This window comes from Rhinatrema bivittatum, chromosome 5 (genome assembly GCF_901001135.1).
Source record: "Rhinatrema bivittatum chromosome 5, aRhiBiv1.1, whole genome shotgun sequence".
NCBI classification, from domain to species: domain Eukaryota; kingdom Metazoa; phylum Chordata; class Amphibia; order Gymnophiona; family Rhinatrematidae; genus Rhinatrema; species Rhinatrema bivittatum.
In genome coordinates this window covers 127,610,723-127,634,782 of record NC_042619.1, presented here as the reverse complement: position 1 = coordinate 127,634,782, position 24,060 = coordinate 127,610,723, and the positions used below count along the sequence as shown (strand labels likewise).

Here is a 24,060-nt window from a genome sequence, read left to right as displayed (position 1 = left end):
ATGCTCCGTAAAATCCATACAGTGCAGAAAGCATTCCAAAGGCATCTCACCAGGCTCAGAAATGCTATCTTCTCATTACCTCAGTCTCCTATTTCTTTAACTTCATAGATACTTGGAGCTTTGCTGTCAGGCAGTGGTGTACCTGGGGAGAGGTGTAGGTTGGCTTTCCTCTCCTCCAGGTATCAGTCTGTGAGAGGGCACTAACAGGGCTGTATGTCATTAGCCATAATCGGTGCTCCTGCTACTCAAGGAGTCGAGGAGGAGAGTTGCTAGAAGGTAAATACAGCAGGCTTCAACTTGGGGAAGGGGGGGGGGGGGGTACTGGAATTGGTGACGAGAAACTGAAGGGAAGGGTAAATGGCAGTGGTGTACCTGAAGTATTTGCCACCCAGGCGGATACTTCCTTTGGCACCCCTACCCTCGTATATAATTTTAAAATTTCCTAAACGTCGATAAAATATTTTAAAACAGCAGACACATCAAACACCCAATAATTAAAACTAAGGATTTAAAAAATCTTCTGCTTTCCATATCTGTCATCCTAAGATTGTTGTAGACTGGGGGCACACATGTACATGCACAAATGTACCCTCTTTCCCTCTCACTCACACACACTTCCACTGTCTCACCAAGTGTGTGTGTGTGAGACACACACACACACACTTTCTGAGTCTCTCACCAACACACATGCTTCCTCTCTCTCATGCACTAACACACACACAGACGCAAACTGAACTGGAAATCATAGCAAGCCAGATTCTGTATGTAGTGCAATAATGGAAAAGCAGATCATCACTATTCCTTAAAACAATACAATCAAGAAATATAAATGAATCAGAATAGTAAAACCATACTAAAATATACATATCAAATCAGCTGATGAATTGAATTACCAAACACTAATAAAATATTTCAAAATAACACACATCACATTTAATTAAAACTAACAAGGATAAAAAAAAAACCTTTCGCTCTCCATATTTGGGGACTTTAGATTTCTAGTCAACCTGAGATTGTTGTGGATTGGAGGAGAGTGCACAGACTTTAATTCCTCTCACACGCACTCTCGCAGACACATCTCTCACAAACCCACCACACACACAGGCACCCCTTCATACTTGCACATACCCTCACATATACAGGCACTCTGACAGGGCCAGTCTTACTCTCTCACACACATTTTGGACCTCTTCTTCGGCTGCTGGCTGCAGAGGAAATGCCGGCAGCGCCGTAGGGCCACCTCTTCCACCGCAGGACCTTGCTTTTACTGGCGGGGAGTAGGAAACCCGCTAGCAGATTACTTCTCCGTGCCACCACGGGACCTTTGTATATGCTGGCAGCAATGGCTCCCCTCCCCCTGTTTCCACCCGGGGAGGACCACCTCCCTTGCCCCAGTTTATTGCACCCCCCTTAGTATGTCCCAGGTGAATGGCTTGAGGACCACTCAAAGGATCGTATTCTGTGGGGGGGAGAAGGCCACTGTAGGGTTGTTCACTCGTGAGTCAACTGAATATACTAATTCAGTCCTGGTTTTGCCCCATTTCATATATGAAGATCTAGTTCTGATTGTCCTATTGATTTTTATTAAATGATCAGAGCTGTGAATCCAGAGTGGCAAAACCAGAGTTGGATCAGCCTGTTTGGTTGACCTGAGGTGAGTTGGTAACTCATGTTGGGGGGGGGGGGGGGGGGGGGAACGGGACAGTGCTTCTGTGCACATATTGCACACTGCAGAGTTGGAAAATCCTACTCTCACATGACTTCTGAAGCAGACCCTGCCCCTGCACCATTTTGGGCACAATTTTCTAGTGAAGGTTTTGCCAATGACCTGGACATCTCCTTATGCATCCCAGCATTCCTCTGGCTGTTGCCATTACTGTCATGCTGTTTTGCTACCTGAGTTTGGGTGGGGCTCTGGGAGTCATGGATCATATATTTTGGAGAAGGGGGGGGGGCAGTTGATTGTAGAGGGTGGGGTGGTAAGTAGTAGGTTTTTCTCTTATGTTCTTAAAATTTTGGTAACACTAGTTGAAATGCATACATGATCTAAGGCTCTGTTCAAAACCTATTTAATGTCTGAAACAGCTAAATGTTTCCTTGGCTAGTTTTGACGTGAGCAAGAGTAGAGGAATAGCACTTCAAAACTAGTTTTACTCTGAAGACTCTCTCTCCATATGCTCTGCTCTCCAGTTTGAAATTGTTAAACTATCCTTTCTTCTAACAGCCCTAGTTCCACATTCCCTGTTATAATGTAACTTTTTGCTTTCATTGTTATCTGGTTCACCCCCTAGTTTATTGTAAACCGGTATGATAAGACCTGGTCTTATCATACCGGTATATTAAAAGAATTTAAATAAATAAAAATAAATAAAGACCTGTTCGCTGTATTGTAGTAATCTTGTCCAAAATAGTGGAGATTTGGCTGGAATAATATGGGGATAATGAACTAGCTTTGAAAATAGTGATCTAATGTAGAGAGGCTGAAATGCAAATGTCAGAAAATTGAGCAGACTAGATGAGCTGTTATGATCTGATGCCTTATCTGCTGTTATGGTCTGTTTATAAATAGCTTTTATCTGGGTGTTCCCAACCTGTATTCTCTGCATAAAGGGGAGAAGGTGCATTTGACCAGCCTAACTTAATTTTTCTACATGTAACATGCTGGTTTTATTTTCATCAGCACACAGATCCTAGCTCAGGTGGCCTATGTGAAATGAGATGTCCATTTTCAGGGGCCATAGCAGAAGCAGTCACATTGCCGCTCCTGTCAGATACATATGAATCGGTGAATTCTGCTGCACGGCTCATCATTGACTTGTGGACTTGGACAAGGACATCTAAGGGATACACCAGTGTCTTTCAGTAAACTAGTCTTAGTGACTTGCTGCTTCAACTGTTTTCTTATTCTTTTAGTGTAATAGAAATAATACTAATAGACTACAAAGTTGACAGCTTTTTGTTCTACTAAACATCTTCTACCGCAGCATTAAGTTATATAAAAGACCTGTTATATAACACATTGCTGAAACTATTCCATATGGCAGCTTCATTTGATATTGATAGTCTGTCAAATTAATATTAAATGTCTGTTCTTTTTACAGAAAAGAACATTTTCTTGGTGAAAATGTCTGTCCTTAACTGGAAGCCATTTGTTTATGGAGGTCTAGCATCTATAACTGCTGAATGTGGTAAGTCTCATCAATTAACTATGTAATTTAGGAGATTATTAACACTTTGCAATACTTTTTATTAAATATACATTCTGGGATAGTTCTTTTAATATCTTACATTTGGTATTTAGCTACAATTTTAAGACTGTGCTGACTTTATAGTAAAATGTTTGGGTTTATCGTTGTAATCACGATATCAATCACACAAAAACCCACACACACAAACTGTGTATTCCAATACACCACAATGTAAACAATACCAACGAATTAATGTACTGGTCTCTTTTTTTATACAGCACTCTGTCACCGAAATACTTATGTAAGACCCTCTATTCACGAGTAGGCATATATCCCACCATCTCGTTTGTCATAGGGGTCTGAATTACTTTAATAATAAATCCTGCATGCGTTATTAGTTGGGAGTTCCCTATAATTTTCGTGTAGGGATTTTAAGAAAATTGAAAAACTTAAGTAAACAAAAGGCATGCAGGATTTATTATTAAAGTAATTCAGACCCCTATGACAAACGAGATGGTAGGATATATGCCTACTCGTAAATAGAGGGTCTTACATAAGTATTTCGGTGACAGAGTGCTGTATAAAAAAGAGACCAGTACATTAATTCGTTGGTATTGTTTACATTGGGTTTATCGTTGACAGGCCGCTGTTCATGTCCTGCCTTGGTCCATTGTAAGAAAACACCAAAAAGCCGACCAGCCAGGCAATCTTGTGGAAACCACGTCTTTTTATTTCCTTTGCTCAGACTGACACTTCACTGGTAACAATACAATTCGGGCCTTGTTAAGATCAGGGCTCTTATGTCCATATAGCAGGTATTATAATCAAACTTGCCCAACTGTTAAACAGTCACCTTAAACTACCTGTAAAACTGTATGGTGCACTTTCTGCTAGCTAGCCTTGAGCTACAAGTTCCCCTACCTCTAGAAAGCTAATGCTCACCTGGAGTGGTAGCTTTAAAACTTCCATGGTCCTCCTTGACTGTCCCCTGTTCTTCTGGCTGCTCCATCTCTAGTCAGTTTGATTACTTATTATGCTTTTCAAATAATAACAAAGCAGTTTAAAATAAATACAACTTCCAGAGGACATCACAGTGCCACGGGTCCACGGCATGGCTGCAAAGCTTGCTCTCTATCCAACAGCCAAGCAATCATCAGCAAAGGAATTGCATCACTACCAATACAATCCCAGCCTGATATTTCATAGCAAAACTTCGAGCTGTGCCTTATTTTTTGCATTGCGCTACCAGGAAAAATTGCTCACCACTCATGTCTGGTAACAAGTGAGTGGGAAAGCCTGAAGGAGGAAGAAGTTGCAGGACAAAAAATAAATTTCATAATGAAGACTAATAAATCACCAGAGAGAAATTTTGTGATTTTTAAAAATTAGTCCTTTAATACTTGGTGCTTGTAATGGATTCCACCTGTAATGTAGAAATAGAAGTTTTCTCATGTCACTGCTGTAATATGGCTCTATATATGCAGCTGTGGAAATATGACTGAAGAAATGCATACAGTGACCTATTAGCCAAGGTCCCCCAACTACAATACCATTGAATGCATTGCAAATACTACAAACAAACTAGAGTGGAGTTTTTAAATTATTCTAAAGTCTTAACCATCTATTGAAAGTGATGAGTGTTCATTTAAGTCATTTTTAACATTGGAGTAGACCTTCAAAACATAGATTTATAAACATTTTAGCACTGTTTTAGTCTTAACACATGATCCTTAGAAATCATCCAAAAAGTTGTACTTAAAAATATTTTTTCCCATTTATTTTCCCATTCTCATAACTTCTTGCATTTTTCATTTCCTTACACTATTACTTTTAGCAAGAACAGAATATACAATGGAATAAATGTAATGGGATAGGTATTCCACACAGGCAGAACTGGCCCTGCAAACAGCATGTCAGCTTAATAGTAAGTTTTGCAGGGAGACAGTTGAAAAGGGGAGAAAAATAGTAACTTTAAAGAGGGGCCTCTGCACATAGCGACACTCTGCACTTCTGCACATGTTACTCCAGAGCGGCGGGGGGAGCTCCAAAAGAGAAAGGGACTGAAGTGAGTACAGTAGTAGGGCCCTGCAGACAGGGCTTGCATGTAGTTCCACAGAGCTAACACCCTGAGAGCTAGGCGAGGTATAGCTAGAGAAAAAAGCCAACAGGAGAGAGATGGCAGGACTTGCAAGGGACCAGTTCCTGTTCGTTTTTCCTAACAGGCTCTTCTATTATGGAAGGCTGTTTGAACAATCTTTAATATCAATTAGCCAGTTGTGAAAAGGTATAACTTATTCATTTTAGATGGAGGGTTTTTAGTTGTTTGATATAAAAAAAAAAAATTAAAAAATTAAAAACCTGGCTCTTCAGGCAAGCGTTCCAATCTCCAGAATGTAACTAGGCCCCTTTTTACTGACTTCTTTTCAGTTCCTTTCATTGTATTTTGTCACTAACACCATGTCTATATATATTTAATTTCTACACTCATTTTCTCTCAAGTTATTTAATAGTCATTTAATACATATACTATATATTTGTATACTTATTTATTATTATTCCTTTGTACCCCTAAGAGTAAATTGTTTTAGTTTGTTCCTATCTCCCTGCAATTATCATGCACTTGGTTTTAACCTAGTCAAACCACAGAACTTGGATTATCTTTGTCCACCAGTTAATTTGCAATGTTTAACCCGCTAATTATCTTTAAAATACGAAAACATTTAATGGTTCATTGTCACTGTTCAACGTTCCTTGTAAAAAGTTTAACTCGTGTATTGTTTCAAAATACGAAAACGTTAAATGGTTTATTGTTACTGTTCAATGTTCAGTGTTCCTTGTAATAAGCCCCGGTCGGTCCGCACAGACCAGGGTAACTTATTGTTTCATGTAAACCGGATTGATTTGTATTGTATACAGGAATTCCGGTATATAAAAATTAAAAATAAATAAAAATAAATATAATGTTGAGTTTTATTATGTCTTAGTATGTGCTAAGATATTCCCAATTTTACTGAAATTATATGGATAGAGAACAGTGGGGCTAGGGAGAGTGGGTCACTAGATGGGCGGGAGGGTTGTGCTTTTGCACTTGGGACCCTGAAGGATAGCCTAGCACATAAGAACATAAGAAATTTGCCATGCTGGGTCAGACCAAGGGTCCATGAAGCCCAGCATCCTGTTTCCAACAGAGGCCAAACCAGGCCACAAGAACCTGGCAATTACCCAAACACCAAACAGATCCCATGCTACTGATGCAATTAGTAACAATGGCTATTCCCTACGTAAAATTGATTAATAGCTGTTAATCCTGTGCTCACCAGCCGTTCGCGCCAGTGCCTCATCTGAGGCCCTGCATCCAGCGGAGCTGCTCCACACGGAAGCCCGAGCCTGTCTGTGATCTCCCCCGGCTGACCTGACTTCTCCCTCTCTCCCCCCCCCCCCCCTTGGTGGGAGACTCTGCCCCCTGCAACGTCAGAAGCACGTCGAGGGAGGACAAAGATACCAGAGGCGCCGGGTGTCGCTCGCCGAAGGAGCGCAACTAAGGGGCCTGCCCCTTAGTGTGCCCCTTTGTTGCCCCGCCCTTAAACAATCTTATAGATCTGAAGATCATAAACGTCTTACTTGCATCACCCGTAAGTTTCAACCTATAATGGAAAATAATCCCATTTCTATGATCAGAAGCCATCTGCATTGCAACAAGAAACCCCTAATAAGAGACTAAATATTCAGCCAAGATGATTTTCCTAGCGTGTAGCAGATGGACTCGGGACCAATGGGTATAGTGTACTCCTGCTAGCAGTTGGAGACAGATCAGATTTCAACCTGACGTCAGCCCCTAGTACGTATACCCCTGCAGGAAGTGCAGCTCTTCAGTATTTTCCGTCTCCATAGCACAGGGGTCGGGAATCTATGGCTCGCGAGCCAGATGTGGCTCTTTTGATGGCTGCATCTGGCTCGCAGACAAATCTTTAAAGTAAAAATCTTAACAACCCCCCCAAGACCTCCAAAATTAATTTACTACAACCCCCCCCCCCCCCAAGACCTGCCAAAAGTCCCTGGTGGTCCAGCAGGGGTCTAGGAGCGGTCCGGGAGCGATCTCCTGGACTTGGGCTGTCGGCTGCCAGTAGTCAAAATGGCGCCGACGGCCCTTTGCCCTCCCTATGTCACTGGGGTCGACCAATGGCGGCGGTAGCCCCTGTGACATAGTAAGGGCAAAGGGCCGTTGGCTGCCAGTAATCAAAATGGCGTCAACGGCCCTTTGCCTTCACTATGTCACAGGGGCTACCGCCACCATTGTTCGACCCCAGTGACATAGTGAGGGCAAAGGGCCGTCGGCGCCATTTTGACTACTGGCAGCCGACAGCCCAAGTCCAGGAGATCGCTCCCGGACCGCTCCTAGACCCCTGCTGGACCACCAGGGACTTTTGGCAGGTCTTTGGGGGGGGGGGGGGGTATTGTAGTAAGTCTTGGGGGGTTTTGTTAGATTTTTACTTCTTTATTAAAGATTTGTTTGCGAGCCCTGGACCCCCGCTGGACCACCAGGGACTTTTGGCAGGTCTTGGTGGGGGTCAGGAGGGTGGGGGGTTGTAGTAAAGTAACTTGGTAGGTCTTGTATGGCTCTCACGGAATTACATTTTAAAATATGTGGCGTTCATGGCTCTCAGCCAAAAAGGTTCCCGACCCCTGCCATAGCAGTTAGGGACTATCTGCACGCTCCCAAGCATTAGATCAAACTTAAAGAAGAAATCCCAAAATTGAAAGAAGAAAACCTACCTGAAGACGAGCCCCGCTCTCCTGCGGTGATACCCTCAGGTCCCTCCCCCAGTTGAGATTCCCGAGGTGATTTCCGTGTTCCCTCGGAGGTGAGCCTCAGTCCGGCAGCCGAATTGCGGCGAGCACCTAGCCCCTGATCCTTCGGGCGCAGCTGAGGCAGCGGGTGCACCCTCGAGCGCGGCGGTGAAGGTATTTGCCCTCTCCCCCCGCAGCCGGAGACTGCCCGGGATGTAACCGGGAAGCGCCGAAGACAAGGTAAGGTAGAAATCTTCTACTCAAATCCAGTCTCCAAGGGTCGAGGATGAGCACAGGTCACCGACTGGGACCAGTGCCACCGGGTTGATCCGCCCTAGCAGGGCCAGGCCCCGGCTATTCCAAGAGTCTGCTCACGTGGAGACTCTCGGAGGGGGTCGCCATATTGCCCATGTGCTCGCCGTCGCTGCGCCGTTCGCCTCCGAGCGCACATCTCTGAGCCAGGCGCACAAAGCACTTGTGCGCATAGACTTACGCGCGCATAACTTGCACGCACATAGCCGAGTGCATATCTACAGCACAGCCGCGCGCACAACTTACACGCACAATCTAAGTGCACCGGAGCGCATAAGATTTATGCGCCGACAACCATGGCACCCCCAGGAACAGAAATTAAAGCGCAAGGCCTCTGCCCAGCATGCCACATCAGAACCACACAAAGCGAGGAGGCCGACGCCCTGTGCACGCAGTGCGAAGAGGCCCTGGGAGATCCAGCTCAGGGCCAGTCCCACCCAGGGCCGAGTTCAGCTCCTCAGGGGGCACCCCGGACCTAGCCAGGGGGACCCCCCCACAGACGGGGACCCCCAAGAACCAGCGCCCCTCTGCTTTGATCCAGCGTCCATATCACGTGTGGAGTTTTTCAAGGGGATTCACGCCTTTTGTTCAAATGCAAACTGAACCTCTGGCTGTCCAGCCACATGCTCCACCGGAGGACCCACATGCTCCAGGCCCCTCAAGACCTAGGCACAGGCTCCCATTACCTAGAAGTCCACCTATGAGGACTCAGACACCTCTGAGGAAGAAGCCGAACCCCTAGAAGAAGGGGAGCTCCCCCTGAGGACAGAGCCTCACCGAACCATGAGACGCTACTTCACAAAGGACGAGCTCCCGGACCTGATCAATCAATGTCTGACGGAGCTCGCTATCCCGGGCCCAGGTACTTCAGGGGAACCGAAACCGAACCCCCTGCTGGAGGGTCTTCAACAGATTTCTCGACATTTCCTTCTGTTACAAGCAGCACAACAGCTGATTGACCTGGAATGGAATGCTCCGGAGTCCGCATTCAAAGGGGGACAAGCCTTGACGGCCCTGTACCCCCTGGACCTAGCAACCAAAGATCTTCTTGCATGCCCAAGCGTGGATGCTATGGTCTGAGCGGTCTCTAGGCGCACCACTATCCCAGTGGAGGGAGGAGCTGCGCTCAAAGATGCACATGACCGATGTCTGGAGTCCATCCTCAAACAATCATTTGACGTCACCACTGTGTCTCTACAAATTGCGGCCTGCTGTACCGTGGTGACACGTGCCTGCCTATCACAAACCAGGAACAACACACCAGGAGAAGACATGGAACCAGCGGTATCATTCCTAGAAGACGCTGCCTCCGATCTAGTGCGCACAGCGGCCAAAGGAGTGTCCTCTGCGGTGGCTGCCAGGAGATAACTCTGGCTCCGAAGCATCTTCCAAAACGCGCCTCACAAGGATGCCCTTCAAAGGATCCCTCCTGTTTGGCAGTGAACTAGAGAAACTGCCAGACAAATGGGGCGAGTCCACATTGCTGCGACTGCCGAAAGATAAGACACAGAGAAATCAGCATCCCTTCCCCAGGTCCTCCAAGGGCAGAAGTTCGCAGCGCTTCAATCCCTACAGGAACAACTATCAAGCGCCCCGCCCTACGGGCAGGAACCAGTCCTTTCGAACCAAGCACAAGAGGGGAGCCAGCTCGGGTATGGGCCCCAGCCGCACCACACAATGAGATTCTGCTGACCCATCCCAGGGAAGAAGCCAAGCCATAGGGGCAGATTAGCCCTATACCACAGATGGGTCGAGATAACCTTGGACAAGTGGGACCTAGCCATCATTCGGGAGGGGTACTACCTGGATTTCCTACGAAACCCTCCGGACAAGAACGTGGAGTCACCCTGCCACACCCCCTCCAAGAGGGCGGCAGTGGAAGCTACACTGTCCAGGCTACTGGCACTCAAAGCCATAACCCCAGTACCTCCACAGGAAATAAATACTGGCCATTAATCCATTTATTTTATCGTTCCCAAGAAAGAGGGAACATTCAGGCCCATCCTGGATCTCAAGTCTGTCAACCGCCACCTCAGGATCCCTCGCTTCCGCATGGAAACCCTACGATCCGTTATAAGGGCAATATAACCAGGAGAGTTTCTCACATCCCTGGATCTTTCGGAGGCCTATCTGCACATCCCCATTCATCAGGAACATCAGCGCTTCAAAGTCCTGAACCGTCACTACCAGTTCCGGGCATACCCTTCGGGTTAGCCACAGCACCCCGGACATTCACCAAGGTGTAATAGTGGTGGTGGCGGCGACAACACTGAGGAAGGAAGGAATCCTTGTTCACCCCTACCTGGACGATTGGCTGATCAGAGCAAAGTCACCGGAGGAAAGCTGCCAAGCAACCAGCAGAGTCATAATTCTACTGGAAAGCTTAGGATGGGTAGTCAACACAAACAAAAGCTCCCTACAGCCCTCAGAGTCGCTGGAATACCTAGGAGTCCGATTCGACACCAAAGAGGACAGGGTCAGCTTGACCCCCAGAAGGAGATCAAAATTGTGGAACAGGCTACAAACCTTGCTGAACGATCCTCGTCCCGCAGCATGGGATTACCTGCAAGTCCTCGGGCTGATGGCATCCACACTGGAAGTTGTGCCATGGGCGCGAGCCCACATGAGGCCCCTACAGCGCTCACTCCTATCACGGTGGAGCCCAAGGTCCCAGAACTACACCATAAGTCTACCACTCCCGGGCAGAGTTCGGACCCAGCTACGGTGGTGGCTGCAGGCCAGCCACATGAGCCGGGGATCAAAACTATCCTCCCCAACCTGGACTCTACTCACCACAGATGCCAGTCTACGAGGATGGGGAGCACACTGTGAGGAGCTAACCACCCAAGGGCAGTAGAATGCAGAAGAGGCGGGATGGAACATCAATCGCCTAGAAGCGCGAGCAGTCAGATTAGCCTGTATGCTGTTCGTCCACAGACTTCGAAACAAAGCGGTCAGAGTAAGGTCGGACAACGCCACGACAGTGGCCTATATGAACCGGCAGGGGGGAACCAGAAGCCAACAGGTGTCCCTAGAAATAGACCCCCTGATGGCGTGGGTGGAAGCAAACCTCCAGGAGATCTCCGCCGTCCACATCGCCGGGAAAGACAACATCACGGCAGACTTCATCAGCAGGGAAAGTCTAGACCCAGGAGAATGGAGGCTGTCACCCACAGCCTTCAAGATAATAGTGGATCGGTGGGGGACACCGGACATGGACCTTCTGACAAACAGATCCAATGCCCAAGTATTCAGATACTTCAGCCGCAGGCGGGAACCGCAGTCCCAAGGGATCGATGCCCTGGCCCCCGGGGACTCTACGCCTTCCCGCCGTGGCCCCTACTGGGCGTAATCATTCACAAGATACACCTACACAAGAGACTAGTTATTTTGGTGGCTCCGGACTGGCCAAGGAGACCCTGGTACGCAGACATGAGAAGACTGCTGGCAGGGAACCCCCTACCCCTGCCCCCACACAGGACCTGCTACAACAAGGTCCGATCCTCCACGAGGACCCAGCTCAGTTCTCTCTTACGGTCTGGCCATTGAGAGGGCTCGCCTGAGAGAGCGGGTACTCAGGGGCGGTAATCGACACCCTCCTCAGAGCACGCAAGTTCTCCACATCCCTAACGTACATAAGGATCTGGAGAGTATTTGAAGCCTGGTGCGAAGACCACAGCATCAAACCACGCTCATTCACAGTTCCTGTGATCCTGGAATTCTTACAGAACAGACTACAGAAGGGCCTGTCCCTCAACTCCATCAAGGTACAGGTGGCTGCCCTGTCATGCTACGGCTCCAAGAGCGAAAGAGACAGCTTAGCCTCTCACTCAGAGGTGTCACGCTTCCCGAAAGGAGTCAAACACATTCGCCCACCACTAAAGTGGCCGGTATCTTTGTGGAATCTCAATCTCGTTGTGGACTTCCTAGCGGGAACTGCCTTCAGACCCCTATGAGGCCTGTCCCTTCGCCTGTTAACCTTGAAGACTGTGTTTTTGCTGGCGGTGTGTTCAGCCCGCCGCATATTGGAACTACAAGCACTGTCCTGCCGCGAACCATTCCTCAGGCTCACCCCGGGGTCCATCCAACTACGCACGGTCCCCTCCTTCCTCCCCAAAGTGGTTTCACACTTCCACCTTAACCAGACCATCTCGCTACCAACGACGACAAGAAACCAGTAGTCTCCGCCACCTCAACATCGGCAGACTCCTATCCAGATACCTGGAAATGTCCGAGCCCGTACGAATAACAGACCACCTTTTTGTCCTTCACAGCGGAAAGAGACAAGGGGAAGCGGCCTCACGGGCAACCATCGCCCACTGGATCAATGAAGTCATCAAGGCGGCCTACGTAGAAGCTAGCAAGCCACCAGCTCTACAGGTCAAGGCCCATTCTACCAAAGCCCAGGCAGTAACATGGGCAGTAACTAGAATGCTGTCACCTGCCGAGATCTTCAGGGTGGCTACATGGTCCTCCATCCATACCTTCTCCAGATTCTACCGTCTGGATTTTCAGGCTCAGGAGGACACAGCAATTGCAAGGGCAATACTAAGTGGGTCACAGGCAGCCTCCCACCCGGATCGGGAGTAGCTTTTATACATCCCATTGGTCCTGAGTCCATCTGCTACACGCTAGGCAATGGAGAAATTACTTACCTGATAATTTCGTTTTCCTTAGTGTAGACAGATGGACTCAGCATCCCACCCTTGGCTGCAGTCACGCAGGGCCTTCAGATGTTCAAGAGTAAGTCATTTTTTTCATTTACCTAGGGCATCCACCTTGCCGGGTGTCGACGCTTTCTGGTTGAGTACACTGGCGGTCTCCAGCTATAGTCAATCAACCAGTTCAAGTTAATCAAGTTTAACCAAGTTATGAAGTTATCCAAGTTAACCAAATTATTAAGTTAATCAGTCAGACACACATATATCCGCAATGCTTTTCAAGGAGAATACTGAAGAGCTGCACTTCCTGCAGGGGTATATGTACTAGGGGCTGACGTCAGATTGAAATCTGAGCCGTCTCCAACTGCTAGCAGGAGTTCACTATACCCATTGGTCCTGAGTCCATCTGTCTACACTAAGGAAAACGAAATTATCAGGTAAGTAATTTCTCCATTAATTCCAATCATATTATCCCCCTTGACACAATTACTGGGACTCTGTTTTCTCATTAATACTATTCAATGCCCAATCCCTAGTAAAAAAAAAAAAAAAAAAAAAAAAGACCCCGATCTTAAACGACATTTTACTAGATGATAAACCAGACATATGCGCCATCACTGAAACATGGCTTAAAAAGACAGACCTAGTTTAACTAGCTACCAACCCATCTCTACGACATCATCTCCATCCCCAGGAGTAACAGAAGAGGAGGTGGTCTCCTTCTTGCCACAAAGAAAGAACATAGACTGTTATTCCAGACCTCCCACTCAGAACCACAATATGAATTTTGGTTTCTTTAAATCCAAATATTTACAAGTCTGTTTAGTATACACTTCTCCAGGTCTACTTGAACACAATGCCTCCCCTCTAATTGAATTTATCATTGAAAATATAGACATGGACATCCCAGCCATTATCCTAGGAGACTTTAATGTACATGTAGACAGGCTTCCTTTAACCCCCAACTGTGAACATAAGAAAATGCCATACTGGGTCAGACCAAGAGTCCATCAAGCCCAGCATCCTCTTTCAAACAGTGGCCAATTCAGGCCATAAGAACCTGGCAAGTACCCAAAAACTAAGTCTATTCCATGTTACCATTGCTAATGGCAGTGGCTTTCTCTAAGTGAACTTAATAACAGGTAATGGACTTCTCCTCCAAGAACGTATCCAATCCTTTTTAAACACAGCTATACTAACTGCACTAACCACATCCTCTGGCAACAAATTCGAGTTTAATTGTGCGTTGAGTAAAAAAGAACTTTCTCAGATTAGTTTTAAACGTGCCCCATGCTAACTTCATGGAATGCCCCCTAGTCTTTCTACTATCTGAAAGAGTAAATAACAGATTCACATCTACCCGTTCTAGACCTCTCATGATTTTAAACACCTCTATCACATCCCCCCTCAGCTGTCTCTTCTCCAAGCTGAAAAGTCCTAACCTCTTTACTCTTTCCTCATAGGGGAGCTGTTCCATTCCCCTTATCATTTTGGTAGCCCTTTTCTGTACCTTCTCCATCGCAATTATATCTTTTTTGAGATGCAGCAACCAGAATTGTACACAGTATTCAAGGTGCAGTCTCACCATGGAGCGATACAGAAGCATTATGACATTTTCTGTTTTATTCACCATTCCCTTTCTAATAATTCCCAATATTCTGTTTGCTTTTTTGACTGCCGCAGCACACTGAACCGACGATTTCAATGTGTTATCCACTATGACAACTAGATCTCTTTCTTGGGTTGTAGCACCTAATATGGAACCCAAATTGTGTAATTATAGCATGGGTTATTTTTCCCTATATGCATCACCTTGCACTTATCCACATTAAATTTCATCTGCCATTTGGATGCCCAATTTTCCAGTCTCACAAGGTCTTCCTGTAATTTATCACAATCTGCTTGTGATTTAACTACTCTGAACAATTTTGTGTCATCTGTGTCATTATTTAATTATGCAATAATTGTAAAGCCTGTTGCTAAGTTCTGTTATATGTAAACCGGCGAGATGTTCCCAACGTTCGTCGGTATATAAAAGTTATTAAATAAATAATAAATAAATAAATCTGCAAATTTGATTATCTCACTCGTCATATTTCTTTCCAGATCATTTATAAATATATTGAAAAGTAAGGGTCCCAATACAGATCCCTGAGGCACTCCACTGCCCACTCCCTTCCACTGAGAAAATTGTCCATTTAATCCTACTCTCTGTTTCCTGTCTTTTAGACAGTTTACAATCCACAAAAGGACATCGCCACCTATCCCATGACTTTTTACTTTTCCTAGAAGCCTCTCATGAGGAACTTTGTCAAACGCCTTCTGAAAATCCAAGTATACTATATCTACCGGTTCACCTTTATCCACATGTTTATTAACTCCTTCAAAAAAGTGAAGCAGATTTGTGAGGCAAGACTTGCCCTGTGTAAAGCCATGTTGACTTTGTTCCATTAAACCATGTCTTTCTATATGTTCTGTGATTTTGATGTTTAGAACACTTTTTCCACTATTTTTCCCGGCACTGAAGTCAGGCTAACAGGTTTGTAGTTTCCTGGAGACCTTTTTAAATATTGGGGTTACATTTGCTATCCTCCAGTCTTCAGGTACAATGGATGATTTTAATGATAGGTCTGAAATTTCATTTTTTAGTTCCTTCAGAACTCTGGGGTGTATACCATCTGGTCCGGGTGATTTACTACTCTTCAGTTTGTGAATCAGGCCTACCACATCTTCTAGGTTCACCGTGATTTGATTCAGTCCATCTGAATCATTACCCATGAAAACCTTCTCCATTACGGGTACCTCCCCAACATCCTCTTCAGTAAACACCGAAGCAAAGAAATCATTTAATCTTTCCGCGATGGCCTTATCTTCTCTAAGTGCCCCTTTAACCCCTCGATCATCTAACGGTCCAACTGACTCCCTCACAGGCTTTCTGCTTCGGATATATTTAAAAAAGTTTTTACTGTGAATTTTTGCCTTTTCAGCCAACTTCTTTTCAAATTCTCTCTAAGCCTCTTATCAATGTCTTACATTTAACTTGCCAACGTTTATGCTTTATCCTATTTTCTTCTTCCAATTTTTGAATGAAGATCTTTTGGCTAAAATAGCTTCTTTCACCTCCCCTTTTAACCATGCCGGTAATCGTTTTGCCTTCTTTCTACCTTTCTTAATGTGTGGAATACACCTGGACTGTGCTTCTAGAATGGTATTTTTTTTTAACAATGACCATGCCTCTTGGACATTTTTTTACTTTTGTAGCTGCTCCTTTCAGTTTTTTCTAATTTTTCTCATTTTATCAGTTTCCCTTTTGAAAGTTTTGAAGCTCTCCTGACCATACTAAATGCCATGGGATTTAAACAAATCATAGACCGCCCTACTCATAAAGCTGGCCATACCCTCGACCTAATTTTCATAAACTCACACACACACAATGCAGAACTCCCCTCTTGTACACCAGTCCCATGGTCCGACCACACTTTGATAAAAGATTTCTCCATAAAGAAAATAGACAAGTCACCGCCGAACCCCAATTCCACAATTCAATTCAGAAAATCATGTAAGATGGGAGACCTAATTGAAACATTTTCCAAATGCACTAAACAACTTAGACCTAACTAGCACAGAATCCGCCCTTTCAACATGGAATTCCATCACCAACAACATAGCCGACAAATACTGCCCTTTATTGACTAAGGAAATACTCTTCTCATAAAAACAAAAACACATGGTATTCTCTTGAATTAAAAAAATAAAAACGCACCCTCAGAAACATTGAGAAGACATGGCGAATAAACCGCACCCCTAGTCTACTAACAGACTACAGAGCTATGCTACACAATTACAGATCAACTATTCTTAAAAACAAACGTAATTTTTTTCTTTAAAAAAAACATTATTTTCAATTCAACTCAAAAGCCCTCTTCTGTGTAACTGACCTAACAAAGATACCTTCACCAATAACATATGAGAGAGATTCTGAAGCAAAGTGCAACAACCTTGCCCACTTTAGAGACAAAATTACAAACCTAATGGTGAAATTCCCCAAAACCAATGCAAATAAAATTGCCCTTCTGAAAAATCCAAACGCCAACTGGGATATTTTTGACAGTACCCCCCCCCCCCCCCCCAAAAAAAATAGAAACTATCATAAAGATAAATCTGGCAACATGCTCAGCAGATGTAATTCCAGTAAAATCCTTAAATTCCAAAAGAGTAAATCAATTCACATCTACTCGTTCCAAGACCTCTCATGATCTTAAAGACCTCTATCATATCCCCCCTCAGCCATCTCTTCTCCAGGCTGAACAGCCTTTCCTGATAAAGGGGAAGGCTTTTTGGTCGCCTATCATTTTGGTCGCCCTTCTCTGTACCTTCTCCATCGCAACTATATCACAGCAAGTCAAGTGTACCAGTCCTAATGAAGCAGTGACTGTTGTGCAAACTTTTTGCTGTAAAATCCTGGCCATGAGCCTTCAGCTACCAGCAGGTGTCTTCATCATCCAGTAATGTGCTTTAAAGTATGTAAGGTTTCCTCCTTTAACTAGTTAATCTTTTCCTAACTTAACTTCTACCCTGTGGTGTGAGAAACAATAATATTTTGTATTGTAACTTTTCAACCAATAACATTTCTCAGAAGATGAACTCCTGGACTACCTGTTGCACACTGAACCTTTTTCAGTTTTGATTTGTAATCTGGGGTAAAGGTGCTGCTATGGTGTTTCTGGATAAACAAAGCTGGCAAAACGTCAGCAGCTGTTGTGCTATAAATATGCACACGAATTCTGCTTGTACAGTACATTGTGCAAAATGTCAGTCCTCTTAACTTTTGATGAACACATTTTAAAACCATGAAACAAATTTGTTACAAGTAAATGCAATCTTTCTTTTCAAGGCACTTTTCCCATTGATTTGACCAAAACGCGTCTCCAAGTTCAAGGTCAAACAAATGATGCAAAATTCAAAGAAATACGGTACCGTGGAATGCTACATGCACTAGTGAGAATAGGCAAAGAAGAAGGATTGAGAGCACTCTACTCAGGGTAAATCCAAATCATTTAAAAACATGTAAATTTTCTCAGTTTCTATGCATGTAATAGCAGTTGTAACTAGGGGTAAACTTTCAAAGCAAATTTGTATGCTTGTTTGCTTTGAAAACTGGTGTAACCTATGCTTGTACTTGCTGGCAAATATGTGGGCTGCTACAAAATTACTTGCATACTGGATGTTGTGTCTTTTTGAATCTAATTACAAAGAACGGCATGCAGTTATAGGCAGTTACAATGGATGCAGCTTAACTTAGACACATAGGGGTAGATTTAAAAGGCACGCGCGTCCATGTTCGCATGCTTCGCGGCGTGCACACATGGATGCGCTGATTTTATAATATGCATGTGTTGGCGCGTGCATGTTATAAAATCCCATGACCGCGCGCAGGGGGGCCCAATGTTGTAAGATTATGCACAGCAATGCAATTGTGCCTCCACGAGTTTCTCCAATTAAGGAGTGGACTGTGAGAACTTCCCTACCCATACTCCCTTCCTCTTCCCCTCTCCTCCCCACCCCCTAAATCCTTTTGTCTACCTTTTTTTTTATTTTTTTATTTTTATTTTTTAATGCTCACTGCTCTGTTGGAGCAGAAGCAACTTGAGCAACTGCCAGTGTGCACTTCCCCAGCACAGCAGCAAATGGCCACTTCCAGTCCCGCCCCTCAGACTGCCCCTTCCTCTGGGCCTGCCACTTCTGCATGTCACTTGGCCCCTTTGAAAATGCGTGCGGTGCGCGCAAGGCACAGTCACGAGCATAACCCCGGTTTTTTTACTCACATGGCCGTTTTAAAAATTCTGCCGTTAAAGTACTAAAATACATCATTTCTTTTCATTATAAGAGCTCAAAAGTATGTTTGCTGAGGTATAAAATGCTTCTAAATGTACAAATAAGGGGTAATCGTCCTATGTTATCTCTGAAAGTAACTGTACTTTTAAGAAACTGACTGAGGATATGCAGTGTCTCAAAGTTCTGAGAAGCTCTATTATTCTATTGATTTTCCAGGATTGCTCCTGCGATGCTACGTCAGGCTTCATATGGAACCATAAAAATAGGCACATATCAAAGTTTAAAGCGCTTGTTTGTTGACTGTCCTGAAGGTGAGAATTTTTAGTATTGCCAAAGTATCTGTTAGGTGGGAGTAGAAGGGGGAAGGTGACATGCTAGGCTGTTAGCTCGTTAATGTAACAAGCTTTCCTTTTTGATGATTACTCTTAATTGCTTGATTACTTTAACTTTGGGGAGCATGCATCAACTTTTTTTTTTTTTTTTATTGCCACCTGTACTGGTCTTCATTCTTGCCTATTCTTATTTTATATTTATTTATTTATTTATAATTTTTATATACCGACATTCTTACATTAAAATGCAAATCATACCGGTTTACATAAAACAGAAAAAGCAGGAAAAAATATTTCCATAGTCAAATACCGAGAACATTTATAATAAAATTGTTAACAAAGGCATAAGGTAGGAACTTGAAAAGTTTTATAGCCACACTTTTTAAAAAATGTCTTTCCCTTAAAGTCCTGTCACCTTGGGATGCCTGCATGAGGTTCTGAGGAGGATCAGCACAGCAGTGCCCTGGTTTTATTTATCGGCACAATGGTAGCAGCTAAATTGGTGTTTCAGAAGCATGGTGTCCTCTGTAATATTTGAATAAAAATTAGGTTGCAGTGACTTTAATGACTAATGGAATTCTGATATTTTGTTAACTGCCATTAAAGCAGTGATACCATTATAGAGTGTAATTTTTGACTTGCTTAGAGATCAGTTTAGTTATCTGTCCTGTCTGCCTTATTTCCTTTTCAGTCAAAACCACAGTCTCTGGTGTTGTGCAGCAAGTGTTAGGAAATTCTGCAATCACTTTTTATTTATGGTCTACTAGTTTTCTCCTAAATTGAAATTGTCTTCTGTTGGGCTACAGTGCTGTGAGCATTTATTTATTTATTTATTTATTTATTTAACAGCTTTTAATATACCGGTGTTCGTGCAAGCACATCACGCCGGTTTACAATAAACTTGAGAAAGGAGGAAATTACAAAAAACAGGGAGTGGGGGATGGAGCAGGAGCGAAAAAAAGGGGGGGGGGGGGAGAGGGGGGAGAGAGGTAAAGGAGGAAAGACAGCAGCTGAGAAAGGTAAAAGGAACGTATCAGTATTTACAAGAGAGGTTGCTTAACGAGGTTAGAACATGGTTGATTAGTTACAGCGGTTAATGAAGGATAAATAGATTATATGATATATATGAAAGCTTAATTACAGCAGTTATGGTGGATTATATTGATAACTTATTTAAGCAAACAATTTAAACAATTGAACACATATATCTAAAATATTAGCTTATTTACAGCAGGTAATAAAGGTATCTTGATTTAAACATAAAGGTTGTAAGTTTTAACTGGAGTTACAGTGGAGCATGGTAAATAGGTGGCGACGAGGTGAGAGGTGGGCGGGGGGTATAGGGGAGGGTGAGGGGGGGTATGGGTGGGTTGAGGGATGAGACTCGGGTGGTTTCAGGGTGGTGAGACAGGGGAGAGACAGTGGGGAGTGACTAGGGGAGTTTCAGGGGAGTAGACTACGAGGGGCTGGAGTCGTGGTAAGCTAGTCCAGTCATGGACTAGCATTTATTTGCAGAGGTCATGTACCAGGGCTACCTCTGGAACCCTTTGTTCATGAGCCCCAAACCTGGCAACTAGATGTCACGATTGTGTGATAACTTGGACTCTGTCCACAGCATCTCAGCCCCTGCCAATCCAGGGAGCAGAAGACCTGATCTAGGAAACAAAGTGCTTGTGGCAGTCTTTAAGGCAGTGGTTCTCAACCTTTCTAATGCCGTGACCCCGCAATACAGTTCCTCATGTTGCGGTGACCCCTCGCCCCGCCCTCGCCCCGTGAGGGTGGGGTGAGGGTGGGGCTTTGGTCATATGGGGGCGGGGTTATGGATGGGGTTGGATTTTAGTGCACACTTATCATTTAATTATGACATTTATAATGTGAATGTAACTCAACTCACCATAGGTTCTCACATGCATGGCACACTGACCCATGATCGTCACGGGGCTAGATGTAAAAGTACAGTTTGTATCCACAGGAACCCCCCTGACCCACAATAATGGATGTAAAGCAGAATTATGACATTCCCCATACAACTCACCCTACAAAAAAGATATTCTGGTTCTAGTGACATCTCAGTAACAGCAACTCAAACTCCTTCTATTTCCAGGCTCAATAGCCCTACTTATGAAAAGACAGCAGTTTACCACCAATGCATGTCCTCTGAGAAAACACAACAAATAAGACCGATACAAACGCTTACATGCTAGCAAAATATCTCATCTCGGTAACAGACACAGAACCGACCTAACATACTCCCAGGATCTGTAGTAATGCACATAAACTAATCCGCACACAGTTACACCTGTATTATGGAATACACTCAAACAGGAGCAACCCTATCTATGAAAAGGCAACACTACAAATATTAAATCAGGTCCTAAAAACCAATACACCTGGGGGGGCGCTGTTCGCCGTTAACAGAGATGGCTGCTTGAGGCTGAGGCTCTTTCCCTGGTTATCCCCGGCATCATAAATCAGGCACGAAATAATTTTCAGAACGGGCTACTAAACACAGAATCGGATCGGGTACGACCTGCTGAACACAATCGCCCACAAAAACGGGCTGTTCGCCGCAAGACGGAAGCACTGCAGGTCAGGAAAGCTCTTGCTTTTATGATACCCCGATCGCCATCTTGGATACGAGTGCAGAAACTAAATTCTTAACGCAGGCTACTCCGGGCTGAATTTCTTGCTTATCTGATTGCAGCTGTACTGTTGACTTTGAAAATATTCAGGGGAAGGGAAACGGGGGGAAAATAAAGTCCCCCAGCACATGTTCCTCTTAAGCTGTGCTGAAAGCCGTAGGACGAACGGGCAGTCTAGCACAGGAACGCCCCTCCTCCACCCTGCTCTCCCTGCGACTGGAGATTATTTGAGCCCGGGGATAATTGAAGCAAACAACACCTTTTACATAACAATACAAAAGGAAAACTTTGATCCTCTTATCTCAACACATTGCACGGGCTGTGAGTAAGAGAGCTAGCCCTTTATCAGAGCAGCTGTGTGGCATGAGGAGTAGCGGGGAAACCACAAGAACAGGTCGGATCCGGTGCAGTTCTCGCTCACTGGCAGCCATCTTAGCAGCGTGCAACTCTGCAGGATCCCAAGATAAGGGACATTAGCCGTCGGCACCCGAATATTGACCAGCACTGGGGGAGAGAGACTTATTACCAGGAGTTTAAGTCCTCCCAGCACTAATAGCTTAGAAGTGAGTTTAAAAACAAAACAAAAACCACCACTTCACTTATCACCTTGCAGAGCCCGGCAACTGCCCCTTGAGTCTCTAAGTCTGTGGAAATCATACTTTGTACACATACAGCAATTTGGGGCGAGTGGGGCAAGTGCTACGCGACGTTTGGGGGTATACTGATAAGAAAGAGTGTTTCCACACCCCCCTGGAAGCAGCTGTGGCGTGGTCCAACCAGCAGTCTGACAGAAGAGCTGCAGAGGTGATCGGCGTGGACGCAGTTGCTTTCCTTGTAAATAAGCACCAGTGGGAATCTCAACGAAACATTAACAATTGACATCTCACCAAGGTCTGGGAGTGGAGCGGAGGAGGACAGAGTAAATTGGAGGGGCTGCGGGGCCCGGTACCGGCATCGGCGCAGGCTCCCGCGGCGCGGGGTGCCCCCCCCCCTTTGAGAATTTACCTCGGACAAACAAACACACGTAGATAGTTTATATATAAATCTACCATCGACACAGCTTGCCGAGGCCTGGGGGTGCTGGGCGGCAGCATCCTTCTCAATAAACAAAACTGCCCTCCTACAACAATTCCTCTTCAGCAACTAGAGGACGTATACGAAGGCGTGAAACAGCTAGAAGACCCAGCACGAAAGATCAGCTTTCTCATGTGCCTTTAGGAGGTGATCCGTGGGGGGGGGCATTGATGGAAGCGGCTGTGTTATAATTGCCTGCGGTTTGAGTATGTCCCCTCATCAAGTAGTTCATGTGGCTACTCCCTCTGGACCAAAGGAAATCTTTCTCTTAAGCAACTTCCAATGAACCTCATTTGAGAGCAGTTCTTATTTAACATCCGCACAAGTCTACCTATCCTATTTAGAGTTAACCTTCAGTTGATAGAGGGCGAAATGGCGGCCCGCAGGAAAGCCGCAGACCTAAAGCAATTCGCCTTTCACAAAATAGCAGAAGAACCAATGGCAGACAATCTGGTGACCCCACTCCCAGCCCTAGGCCTCGGCAGTGATGACGAGGTGGATACAGGAAGGGGAGCAGAGGCCCTGGAGAACGTCCCGGAAGGCACAACTACCAATTTTCCTACGAGGGATGAAATGCGAGGCTGGTTTATTGAATTACGGTCAGAAATGCGAAATCACAAAGCAGAAATATTAGCTTGCATGGAAAATATGAAAGAAGACATTGCCTCCTTGGGCTTACGCGTGGACGAATTAGACGGCAGGGCGGATGGACACAGCGTGCAGCTGGAGGCTCTGTCAACTCAAGCAAAACAGTTTACCGCAGAACTCGAGGCGCTGGGCGATAAAGTTGAAGATCTTGAAAATCGCTCCCGGAGGTCCAATATCCGCATTAGAGGAGTGCCGGAAGAAGAACAATATGCGGATAGCATGCAGACGGCAATATCCATTTGCCAAGCTCTTTGGACTAGTTTCGGAACTCCCGCAGAGGAACCCGGCGGTACCCCGAGGGTGGATCTGGAACGGGCGCATCGAGCGCTGGGGCCTAAGCGAAATAATCAGCCAAGGGACATTATCATTAAATTTCTCCACTATCAACAAAAAGAGCAGATTGTGAAAATGGCGCGGGCCCACCCGCAATGGAAGTGGAATAACCAGGATATTACCATCTACAACGATCTGGCGCCCGCTACACTGCAAAAGAGGTTCTTACTGCGAGAGGCGACGACGGTACTCCGTCGCGAAGAAATCCGCTACAGATGGGCCTTCCCTTTTGCGCTGATCTTCCAAC

At 45.1% G+C, this 24,060-nt stretch overlaps 1 protein-coding gene across 4 annotated transcripts in view; it reads left to right on the top strand.

Moving 5' to 3' along the window:
• The window catches only part of SLC25A30 (solute carrier family 25 member 30), a 97,496-nt gene that overhangs the window by 19,901 nt on the left and 53,535 nt on the right, over nt 1-24,060 (top strand). For all 4 annotated transcript variants that reach the window (XM_029602900.1, XM_029602899.1, XM_029602902.1 and 1 more), the window contains exons 2-4: nt 3,102-3,188; nt 17,844-17,991; nt 19,001-19,095. In XM_029602900.1, the coding sequence (XP_029458760.1) occupies nt 3,125-3,188; nt 17,844-17,991; nt 19,001-19,095 (307 nt within the window). In that variant the 5' untranslated portion in view covers nt 3,102-3,124. The remainder of the gene's footprint in view (nt 1-3,101; nt 3,189-17,843; nt 17,992-19,000; nt 19,096-24,060) is intronic.